This window comes from Scylla paramamosain, chromosome 7 (assembly GCF_035594125.1).
Source record: "Scylla paramamosain isolate STU-SP2022 chromosome 7, ASM3559412v1, whole genome shotgun sequence".
In the NCBI taxonomy this organism is placed as follows: domain Eukaryota; kingdom Metazoa; phylum Arthropoda; class Malacostraca; order Decapoda; family Portunidae; genus Scylla; species Scylla paramamosain.
In genome coordinates this window covers 2,560,001-2,572,500 of record NC_087157.1, presented here as the reverse complement: position 1 = coordinate 2,572,500, position 12,500 = coordinate 2,560,001, and the positions used below count along the sequence as shown (strand labels likewise).

The following is a 12,500-nucleotide window of genomic DNA, read 5'->3' as shown; positions in this document are numbered from 1 at the left end:
AAACTAAATTTTCCATCTCACTTTTTTTCTGCCTTTTCTCAACATTTTTAACCCTTCCACGTCTCGTCTCCCCTCTGGTTACATAGGCTTTAATAGTAAGGGAATGCAAACATTTTGGCTCCCCCTTGGAAGGATTTCTTTGACCTGAACCAAGTATTCAAAAAGAGCACATCTCAGTCCAACGTAAGAGTCGTGAAAGGCCACTGAAAGCACCACGGCGGCAACAAGGAAACCCCTCTCCACACCAACTCTCTCTCTCTCTCTCTCTCTCTCTCTCTCTCTCTCTCTCTCTCTCTCTCTCTCTCTCTCTCTCTCTCTCTCTCTTCCACCAAACAAGACAGAAACAGAAAGGGTCTTTTCGTTCCTTTTATGTTACGAGCAACAGTCCCCTCCCTCCGTTTCCCTTCCACGACACTGCACTAGATATAGCAAGCGCTTTCTCTCTCTCTCTCTCTCTCTCTCTCTCTCTCTCTCTCTCTCTCTCTCTCTCTCTCTCTCTCTCTCTCTAACAATCCTTACACTACAGAAAAACACTTTTTTTTTTACTTTTCATGTTTTCTTAGTGATGTGGCAATATCCATTGTTTTATTTATTGTTTCTTTTGAGGAAGGACTGATTAAATTGTATCGTACAAGGCAGTTCTGATGGAACTTTAATGGAGAAGTCATTGTCCATACAGTTTGCTAAGAAATATAAATCTATTTTGACACTTTCTAACGCCAGCATTGCCAGCTCTACAGAGAGGTCACAACGAAAGAAAGAATGAGAACAATAATAAATTGATGAAATAAATCAGTTGAAGCTGCAAATTTACCATCTTCATAATTATTTCTTATACTGTCACTCTAGTTACTCATATATCGTAGTCGCTTTTTCTTTCTTTTCCTTTAGCCGCTCTCCCTAATACATGGACAACAGTTCAAACTTATGTCTAACACACAAGTAAGGAATTCCTGTTTTACGGTCAACTCTGAGATCCTTCTTTTCATTCAGTTAACGGAAACGTTTTAACCATATCTGTACCTAAAAAAAAACGAAAACAAATACCTTAGGACACAGGTATATTTCAAACTATTTTACGTAGGTGTACCTAATAGACTGAAAAGGCAGCATAGCTTATCAACTTCGATAACAAAATATGAGCCAAAGAAATATAAATCTGATTGTACTGAACAATAGTGCCATATATAAACCAACTTAACAATTAGGCGAATTTTTACCTTTTTTTTTTTTTTTTTGTTAATGAAGCGGATTCGTCATTAACTTCCACCATAATCAGTTGAAGTCAGTCCAGGCAAGGTGTCGTGATGTCTGAGAACGCTGTCCAACATTAGCCTCTCTCTCTCTCTTTGTGTGTGTGCTCTGACTCACCGCACAGTAAAGGGAAAAAACAACTATTTTTTGCCCTGAGTTAAGTTCCACCAGTAAAGTTTCACCTAGCTTTTGTAAATGTCAATTATTTTTCATTGTTTAATCATACAAAAAGCCTCACAGTGATATATATTCCACTATTTATGTTAAAAAATTACACGCTTGTGTGCAATTACTTAGCCTGCAATAATACAAAATCTGAAAATAAGAGGAACGATTTATATAATTGCAACTGATATCACCAGTGAAAAATCAAGCAACTTTATATTTTTCATTTATCTTTATTCATTATTTTTATCTACTTCCTCTTACTTTATTTATTTTTTGGTAATGAAATGACTATATATATATATATATATATATATATATATATATATATATATATATATATATATATATACTATATATATATATATATATATATATATATATATATATATATATATATATATATATATATATATATATATATATATATATATATATATATATATATATATATATATATATATATATATATATATATATATATATATATATATATATATATATATATATATATATATATATATATATATATATATATATATATATATATATATATATATATATATATATATATATATATATATATATATATATATATATATATATATATATATATATATATATATATATATACACAACGTTCCTTTCCTTTCATGGCGGTCCTTATTATGGCTCAAGAATACTGAAATTAATAAATAACAAATAACGTTTCCTCCGAGTGAGCAACGAGGACACTTTTTTTCATTACACGATCAAAGTTTATACATTTCTTATTTATTCTTTATTTTTATGTACCTGAATTCGTTCATAATTCATGCATGTATTTCGTTCCTAGGTTACTCTCTACATCTTGCTCTTCCATAATTCTAAATCCTTCCACAATATTTCGTTCCTCCTTTACCCCCCCCCTTCTGCACTATTTTATTCAGTAGCTTTTCCTATACTTCTACTATATTTCGTCCCCCTTCCCCTGCCTGCTGCTGATTTTATTCAGATAACCACAGTGCCAGCCTTATTCACTCCTCGAACACTCTCCTTTCATGTCTATCACCTTCTATTCCTGCTTACAAGGTGACGAGTTGCCATTATGTAGTACTACATCAAAGAACACACACACACACACACACACACACAAAGGAGATGAAAGCGTTTTCCTGGTGTGGCGAGAGACTGACAAATAGGTTTAGCAGTGCTCTCTCTCTCTCTCTCTCTCTCTCTCTCTCTCTCTCTCTCTCTCTCTCTCTCTCTCTCTCTCTCTCTCTCTCTCTCTCTCTCTCTCTCTCTCTCTCGTCCACTCTCACTTGATGTTAAGTCTCACTTCTTTCTTCTTCCCCTTCTCCTTCCCTTCCATCTTTCGTCTCCTTTCTCCTTCCTTTCTTCCTTTCCCATCCCTCAACACTTCGCCTCCATTTCTGCTAGTCTTCGTACACGCCTCCATTTCTGCTAGTCTTCGTACACATTCAGATTTACAAAACTAAGTCGTTTGTGTTGTGCAATCTTGTTCATGGTGGACATAAACAGAGATTTTAAAAATATTAAGTGAAATATGAAAATACATCACAGGAAAGATCAATCAGAGTTAAAACGTCTTTTCAGCGTTTGAATATCAACGTTTAATGTCGTCTAATGAATATAAATAAGTGTTTAATTGAATGATTCCACTTCCCCACGCGAAAAAGTAGCTCAGAAAAAAATGCAGAGAAATGTTAGGAAAACAAATTAAGTAAATGACAGCGTAAGTTAAAAGTACATTCATGGAGATAAACAAAAAAATTATAATTGTTTTTTGCAGATACTTTTACGACACATTATTATCTTATTAGTTATTTCCATGTCATCATTCTTCTTTGACTCATTTACTGACGGATGAAAACACTTCGAGTAAAAGTAGCAAGACGTTTAATTTCCAGCACACACCGTAATCACTAAGAAACTTTTGAACAGTCGGTAAATATATATAATGATAACACTTGGTGCCTGGAGTTCGCAGAGGTAGGCAGCAAACTTTCATCTTCAATTACCAAAACCTGGACAAGGTATCCGAAAACAATACCCGTGAACGTGGTCAAGTAGCGCCACGTGGAAAATATAGGAAACCAATGCGCTCCGGTGTGTCCGCTATGGTGTGTCCGCTCAGGTGAGTCCGCTACGGCAATGGAGCAAAAGATACGCTGGCTAGCTACTGCGCCGCCCAGGTGGACTGAAATAGGAAGTTCGTGCGTGTGTGTGTGTGTGTGTGTGTGTGTGTGTAGAGAAAATGCAAAAAAGAAAGCTCTCGTAGAAAACTCTCACCTCGATCCTCTCCCCTCTTTTCCTCCAAGGTAACGCTAGTCAACAAAGCAGGAGTGAGTACTGTGAGAACGACAAGCAAGCGTGGTGTGATGAGAGAGAGAGAGAGAGAGAGAGAGAGAGAGAGAGAGAGAGAGAGAGAGAGAGAGAGAGAGAGAGAGAGTTACCGGAGTGTCAGTCTTAATATATACAAGTTGATTCGCTAATAGTTATTAGCCATTACTAATGACTCAGAAATAAACTCAATGACTTAAAAATTTGTTGCCAGAGGGTAGCATAAGTATATTTCGACGTACGTATGTAGCCCGCATTACAGATCCCTCAAATCAACCTCATCTGTTTTGTTAACGCATTGTAAGGCACGAGATATACCCGAAATTAACTATGAAAAATGTGTACGCAAGCAATATTTCTGTGGAAATAAAACACTCGAATATGAGCACTGCAAGGTCCACAACAAAACATAAGGAAGTCAAATTTCTGGCAGTATGTGGCACCGCAGCACTAATGCGAGCGCTTCCATTTACTAAGAAACTGGAATCTCTGAGAAGATAACTGGTGTGGAATAAACATATCGGTACAACACGTGAGCGGCGGCGACAGCGACAATGATCAATTCGCACCTCCCAGCATCACCAAAGAAGAGACAATCCCCTTTCCTCCCTTCTTCCTCACCCTCCTCCTACATGCAGATAGGCAGAAGCTTGTACTGTATTTTAAGTGTATCTACTCCGCTCGTGATGGTCAGTCCCTCTCACCCCTCACCCTGCGACCCTTGTTTACAATGGCAGTACATCTATGCATTCATTTCTTCCTCCTCATTGGTACTTACTTGGTTAACTCTGGTTTCCTAACGCAGAAGTTATCTACGAATATGTTTCTTATTAACTATTAAACAATGTATGGAGAAAATAAGAGACAAATAAAAGGCTGTAAAATGTCCAGCTTAAGACCGATTTTGTCCAGACCTCAACTTATCTGCCAGCCTATCAACATCCAGAGAATGGACATCTCCCCATCCTAACACTCACTGGACATACCACCTGGAAGTGATAATGAGTGGTGGGCGAGTAACGATGTCACGGCGTTGTGGATAAGGTTTACCTGGTGTGGCAGTACGGAAGATAAAGACTGGGGGACGATGGCGTGGTTAGCTCAGGGTTGTTCTGCTGATGGTGCTGCTGCAGTGAGGCCCACCACACAAGACCAGTGCGCGGCGTGCGTGGAGGGGTGGGTGGGGCCGGTGGATGGGTGGTGATATGTGGGGCAGCAAGTCATCCATGGTGGCGTTCAGGACAGCCGCAGCCAAGGCACCCAGCTTGCGGTGGTGTGCAGCCATCACTCACTCTTCAGTTTACACTCTCGCACCAGGCACCCCGCTGCTAACACTGCGCCGTAATGTCAAGAGACACTGCGCCGTAATGTTAAGAGATGTCACTGCGCCATAATGTTAAGAGATGTCACTGCGCCGTAATGTTAAGAGATGTCACTGCGCCGTAATGTTAAGAAATATCACTGCGCCGTAATGTTAAGAAATGTCACTGCACCGTAATGTTAAGAAATATCACTGCGCCATAATGCTAAGATAAACACCACAGATGGTTTCGTGCGTTTACTTAAAGAATCCGTTGAAGCGGTAACAAGTCAGTGTGCTGTAGTCAGGATAGCAGTCCAGGCTGGACTATTCCCCCAGGCCCCAGCACGATGTGGAGCCTCACGAGTCACGACGACTCCGACCGATGCTGCTTCGGATCCTAGTTCGCATCACTCTGCCGCGTGTAATTGCTGCTTCGCTCATATATATATATATATATATATATATATATATATATATATATATATATATATATATATATATATATATATATATATATATATATATATATATATATATATATGTGTGTGTGTGTGTGTGTGTGTGTGTGTGTGTTCTTGGACAACATCGGAAAGCAGCGCTGTCAAGTGTCGTGGTATGTATCTTTACTCTCAGGTAACAAGACTATAAATATTCAGTCAATTGGAGGACATGAATCTTAAACACTGAGTCGCTTGTCAACCATAATGAGCTTTCCAAGGAAGTGACTTTAACGATAGCTTAAAATGTCGCCAACGCACTGGCAGCATGAGAAACCTGAGATACATAGCGAAGATAAATTCAGTACGAGAGTGACAGCGAAGTTCTCGCCAGATAATTAACAATTCTGAACATTCAAAAACGTGGACACGGATATAAGTTATATGACTGTATACGTACATAGATGCAACAGTCAGCTTTGGAATGAAATTGAGGATAGAAAAAGTAAGAGTGCACAGTAAAGGTCTGTTGGGTTTCAATGAGGAATAGGTGAGGTTTGGAGGAAGTGATGTGATGCGCCACAGTTTGGAAATTAGCTCTAAACCAGGAATGTTTTACTACTTAATATAGAGAAAGTCAAGGAGGAATCAAGACACCTCGGGTCTGTAGTGGGAGGACAGCCTGACCCGATTTTTTTTTTTTTTTTCAGATTAGGACTCCAAGACAAGCTTTTTTTTTTTTTTTTACTATAATAGTAATTTTGGTGTTAAATTTTCTCATAACACCACCTTTCTCACTCCTCCATGAACTTATGTATTGCTTTCTACGCCTCACCACACCACCATTTGACACCTTTGCTCCCCTAACATCTTCAACGGCTTCTTCCTCTCCCCTCCACATACCTTAACATTCTCACCTCACCCTCCCCCATCCATCCACTTTCAAGACGCCTGCCTCTTTGCCTCTTAGCTAATGGCGCTCTTCTCCTTCATCAGCCTCCCTCAACACTTAACTTCTCCCCGACAGGCTCCGGCATGGCGCAGGTGTGGAGCGGATGGAGTTTGGGAGGGAGGGCAAGAGCTGGGCTGGACCAACTACACTTTGTGTCTCGGCACGGCGCCCAATGCCACCAGTGTCTTGCCTGTCACTGTACTCGGGGTGTGTACAGTGTGTGTGTGTGTGTGTGTGTGTGTGTGTGTGTGTGTGTGTGTGATTCACTTATGGTCGTCTGCTGGTCACCCAGGCAGCCGTTACTCTATAGAAAAAGCTTAGAACTCATAGTGACCGATCTTTAGGTAGGACTGAGACCACTTACACACCACACACCGGGACAGCGAGGTCACAACCCCTCGGGTTACATCCCGTACCTACTTGCTGCTAGGTGAGCAAGGGATACACAATAAGAGGCTCGCCCATGTGTGTGTGTGTGTGTGTGTGTGTGTTATAAATTAAATTAATGATACACATTAAAAAGTAAAATACCCTTTCATAAAAATAATTGTAGTATCTAAAACAGAACAAAGTCTGGTCCGTCTTTTCGTTTTGTTCTTGTTCTTTTTTTGTTGTTGTTGTGTGTGTGTGTGTGCGCGTACATGTATGTGTGAGTGTGTGTGTGTGTGTCTGTGTGTGTGTGTTTATATTAACGGGTACAATTTTCAGGAGTGGTTGCCCACCATCAAGAGGATGTCCCTGATAGGCTACAGTGTGTCCCTGGCAACCCTGGTCATCTCCTTCACTATCCTGGCGTCTCTCAGGTGCGTCTGATCTTGGTGTCTCAGCCCCTTCTCATGACAAGTTTTCCCTCTTCATTTACTCCCTTTCTTACATTACTCACACTCTTTCTCCTTGTCTCCGTTATACTACTTTCCTATACCATAACCCTAGTACATACATTTCTATAAAATCTTTCCTACTTTCTGTGTCAACTGATACACACTTTCTCTCACAGCAGAGTTTTCTTTCCTTCATGTGTACGAGTACTTGTAGAATCGATGACCGCAATCCCAGGGAGGCGCCGGTATACCAGAGAAAATACTTCAGTCACAGTGTGTATGTGTGTGTGTGTGTGTGTGTGTGTGTGTGTGTGTGTGTGTGTGTGTGTGTGTGTGTGTGTGTGTGTGTGTGTGTGTGTGTGTGAGTGTGTGTGTGTGTGTGTGTGTGTGTGTGTGTGTGTGTGTGTGTGTGTGTGTGTGTGTGTGTACAAAATCCCTACTGCAAAACTGTATTCCGTCTTAGCAAGCATGAGTTCCCTGGAAGCACATTGTGTTGGTGGTGGTGGTGGTGGTGGTGCTCCTCGCCGTCATCTACCTGAGGCAATAATGGAGGCCCGAGACCATGAACGTTCACTGACCTTCCCTTGCTAAACCTACAAGTAAACCTACCGTCTACATCATCACTACCAGCATCATCACGTTTCTTCATCACACCGCTAAAGAACATCTCCCCACCGTCGCAGCATCATCCAACTATCCAGGCACGCACGTTCCGCTGTCACCACCGCTTTCCTCCCGCGGGCTAACCTCATTATCCCGGCCACTCCACATGCATAATGAAATATAACGAGGTAGTGAAGAGCACCAGGAGGGGGGAAATGGAAGGGTAGGTAGTACTCGCTCTTCGGTAATGGCGTTAATCTACGTCCTCTTCCTTCTCGTCTTCGCTCATAAGTCTACCTGCGAGGTTATATCGGCTGAACCTCCTCTGCCTTCAACCCTTTAACCTTTCCCTTTTGATCTTTATCCTATTGACTATTTTCTCTTGAATTGTTTTTCTTTTAACGTTTTCTTTTGTTTTACTTGCAATTTCCTCAAAACCAATATATTTTAATCTTAACTTTAAGCTCATATATATATTTTTTTTTTCTTTACTCGCGACTTTCTTCACTCACTTCCTTTACCTTCTTTCATCAGAAAAAAAAAGAAAGACACTTTGCATTAAGTCCCATTCATGAGTTTGTCCTAAAATTTGCAAGTTTATTAAAAAAAAAGTTGGGATATCTTATAAGGAAGCAAAGATGTATAAGACAAATTTTCTCTAAGCCTCTTTTCCAGAATCCTCATCTCTGCTTTGTCGCTTCCTTTACATCACTGCCTCCTTCAGCACTTTCCTTTGCCACTAGGAAAGTAATTAAATCCTCTTTTCTTTTCTCTTCATTCCATTCTTTTAACTTCTCTCTCTCTCTCTCTCTCTCTCCTCTCTCTCTCTCTCTCTCTCTCTCTCTCTCTCTCTCTCTCTCTCTCTCTCTCTCCTCACAACTTCTTTCGTCCAATTATTTTATTTTATTTTTTTTTCATTCGGGAAGAAACACTTGAAACACCAGAGAGAAAACGAGATGTAACAGGCTTACTTCTCAAGAAAGGTGTGTGTGTGTGTATGTATGTGTGTGTGTGTGTGTGTGTGTGTGTGTGTGTGTGTGTGTGTGTGTTCGTGTGGGTGGGTGGGTGGATGTGTGTGCTGGGGATTATTGTTACTCATGATGGTGGCGGTTATGATGGTTGTGGTGGTGCTGGTGATAGTGGCGGTAATGGTGGTGGTGGTGGCGGAGTCCGTATCAAACAGTGTTCAGTAATAATTTCCTCTGTATTAATAACCATAGCAGAAGGGACAGAACGACACACTTGTTTCATTCAGTCATTTTCTTTCTTTTATAACAGTCAGTCTTTAGCAAAAAAATATATTCCTGAGCCTCGTGATTCCTGAAGTCAGCAGTACATGGGAGGGTTTATCCGCCACAATGGAATCAGTGCCACAACCTGCTACATTCACCCTCCCTTTCCCTTTCTCTTTGCCAAGTGTGTGAGCAGCAGCGAAGGTTCCCTCACCCCACCTTAATTAAGCAAGACAAACTGTTTACTTTTATCAGCGAATACACAAAACACACACCACACCATCACTTTGATTTCCCGCGTAACCTTTTGAACATTAATTCACTTCGTGTGTTGTATTCTTCATTTCCCTTTGCCATCACTTCACTGACTAAATTACTTCTTGCCTTCTTAAAACTCTACATTTATTTCAATGCTACCTATAGTTAAATCCACTCACGAAGGGAAAGGAATAGGATTCAAGTATCTTCCAACATTCATATCATGGGCTTAATATTCATTACGTACATACTTTCTTTTTTAGCTGCCGGACACAAAAACGGAAAGAAAACTCTCAAGCGCCACTCTCAATAAAGTACTGTACTAGAATCCTGAAGGGTATTGTGTTTAGTTCTAGTGATGCCTTGATATTCCTCTCTTTAATTAGTTTAAGTAACAGGAAAGAGGAAAAGCAGAGAAAGGCACAGTGATTAAGAGTTTATTCATGAAGTAAATAAAAAAATAAGCTAATGACTAACTCTGTATTAGTATGGTGGTAATACTAAGTACAAAATCTTTTGCCTCGAGGCTTCGGGAAAGAGATAGACATGCTGTTAGCAAGCTCAGAAAAGCATTATCTGTAGAAGATGACATAAGAAGCAACACTGGAACGGAATGTGAGAGATTCAAGATAGTTAAAAGATGGTAAGGTAAGAGGAAAGCATTTGACAGAGTAAATGGAAGTCAGGTTTATTTTTTTCTTTCTTTTTCATATAAAGGCTTATGAAAGAATGAATGAATAGATGAATGAATGAATGAATGAATGAATAGATAAAGGCCAAAGTTCATTACATTTACGTGAAAGACTACGTAAGTTTAAACATCTTTTATACCCGATATGAAATCCTGGAGTTCCCGTGGTCCACAAAAACATGAAGGAAACATGTCCCTGTATTCAGTTTGCCCGTCATTACAGCAATCACCGAGAATATGGCGCGGTCTTCGTTAGCTAAGAGTCTTGTTTCACCCTCATCTCATCTCCATAATAGTAATGATCCACAAGTAATGCGGCTAACGACAGGTGTATACTCTCTCTCTCTCTCTCTCTCTCTCTCTCTCTCTCTCTCTCTCTCTCTCTCTCTCTCTCTCTCTCTCTCGTCTATACATTCAAATCCTTACCTTTCCCGCCATCTCCTATAACATCTTTGCCCATCCTTGCCGCTCCTTTCCTTCCTCTTTCCTCCTTTTCCATTTTAAGCTTTTTTTTCTCCACTCTCTCCCATTTCCAGTTTTTTTTCCATACCTTCAATATCTTTTTATTATTATCTGCGCTTCTTTACCACAACAGGGACCTTATTCTGGAAAGGTTTTTGGATTTTCATAAGATTATTTTCAAAGGACGTAGAAATTATTATTCGGGCTCTCGTACCTCTAATGATACAGAATCCTGGTAGAATTATCACTAGAATTATGAGACCAACCTTGAAACCCACAAAAATTTCCACAGAATTCGTTGAGGATAGTGGAGATAAGAGGCCGGAAGCTTTATGAATGCTGCCTTAACTCACACATCTCCCTTCTACCTTAATTTTCCAGCAACCCAGAGCTGCCCACTTCGGATTACTCCTCCTCTCACCTCTACCATAACTCTTGACCTCACCTCCCGTTTTTTTTTTTTTTTTATTTCTTTCCCCCAGGAGGTTAAGGTGCCCGAGGAACTTGCTTCACTTGCACTTGTTTGGCTCCTTCATGCTGCGCGCCCTCGTGGTACTGCTCAAGTCCACGCTGTTGCTGGACGGTGTGGCGCTCCCCATCAACTTCAGCATCCAGGACGGCGAGGCACACTTCAATGACAACAGCCAGGTGGGCGGGTGGGCACACACACACACACACACACACACACACACACACACACATATATAGAGTCGTGTCGTGTAATGTTGGCAGTGTATCGCGCTGTTGTGTTTTTGTGTGAGCCGCGGCCTGAGTGTGACTGCCTGCAATGCATACATGACTGTCTCGAGTGTGTACTTGGTATTGAGTGTGTACGTACATGACCTTGGTTGCGTTTGCCCCGCCTTTCCTCTACCTTGGATGCCTCGCGTTCCCCCAACTCCTCTGCCAGGTGAAAACCTGTCCATTTCACTTTCCTTTATTATTGCTATCAACTTTGTCACTTTATTTCGCTGCTTTTCCGTATTTTCCATTCATGCTCATCTCTCTTCATTCATCACCTGCCTTATCTCTCCTTCTCTTCTTCCTCCTCTCATATACATCCGCCTGTATTCTTCATTTATCTTCATTCTCTTCACTCTCTCTCTTCCAGACCTATCCAGATCCTCACACACAAAATTAATCTTACAAGAAGTCTTTGGAGGGGGAAAAGATAAAGTCAGACTAGACAATGATTTTTTTTTTTTTTTTAGAGAGAGAGAGAGAGAGAGAGAGAGAGAGAGAGAGAGAGAGAGAGAGAGAGAGAGAGAGAGAATTTAATTACATTCTATCTTGATGATGATGATGATGATGACATTATTATTATTATTATTATTATTATTATTATTATTATTATTATTATTATTACTATTATTATTATTATTATTATTATTATTATTATTATTATTATTATTATTATTATCATTATTATTATCATCATCATCATCATCATCATCACCATCATCATCCATATTCCATGTATAATAATGATAATAATAATAATAATAATAATAATAATAATAATAATAATAATAACTTTTCTTCTGGAGGGATGGAATAGGAAATGAAGAGGTAAAAGAACAAGTGATTTGAGAGAGTCGACTAGTAGGGCAGATTAGTGTGTGTTATAGATGGTTTGAGCGTGTGGAGAGAATGGATGACAGTAACCTAGTACTAAAGAGAACAATGCAATCAGATGTGCACAGTGAAAAGTTAAAAGGAAGGCCATGTCTGGTGTGAATGAACTGTGTGAAGATAATACTGAAGGAAAGAGGAATGACTGGGCAGCAAGCAAGAGTGATTGTGTGTAATAGAGGTGAATGGAGAGCAACAGTGGTGAGTGCATTAAATTGACACGGTCTCATCAACCAATGGTAAAGGCTGTGGGCGCACTTGGCCAGTTGGTAGGATAGGAGAGAAGAAACCGATCAGGGGAGTATTAATGCGAGTGAGAGACTGAGTAGGTGATGTACAGGAGGAGA

At 40.1% G+C, this 12,500-nt stretch overlaps 1 protein-coding gene and 1 long non-coding RNA gene across 4 annotated transcripts in view; one reads left to right on the top strand and one right to left on the bottom strand.

Annotated features, from left to right (window-relative positions):
- LOC135101911 (uncharacterized) overlaps positions 1–5,388 on the bottom strand; it is a 65,982-nt gene extending 60,594 nt beyond the window's left edge. For both annotated transcript variants that reach the window (XR_010269458.1, XR_010269457.1), the window contains exon 1: positions 4,813–5,388. This is a non-coding gene — a long non-coding RNA (uncharacterized LOC135101911). The remainder of the gene's footprint in view (positions 1–4,812) is intronic.
- The window catches only part of LOC135101910 (parathyroid hormone/parathyroid hormone-related peptide receptor-like), a 152,735-nt gene that overhangs the window by 129,279 nt on the left and 10,956 nt on the right, over positions 1–12,500 (top strand). For both annotated transcript variants that reach the window (XM_064006246.1, XM_064006245.1), the window contains exons 6-8: positions 6,530–6,661; positions 7,163–7,257; positions 11,004–11,169. In XM_064006246.1, the coding sequence (XP_063862316.1) occupies positions 6,530–6,661; positions 7,163–7,257; positions 11,004–11,169 (393 nt within the window). The remainder of the gene's footprint in view (positions 1–6,529; positions 6,662–7,162; positions 7,258–11,003; positions 11,170–12,500) is intronic.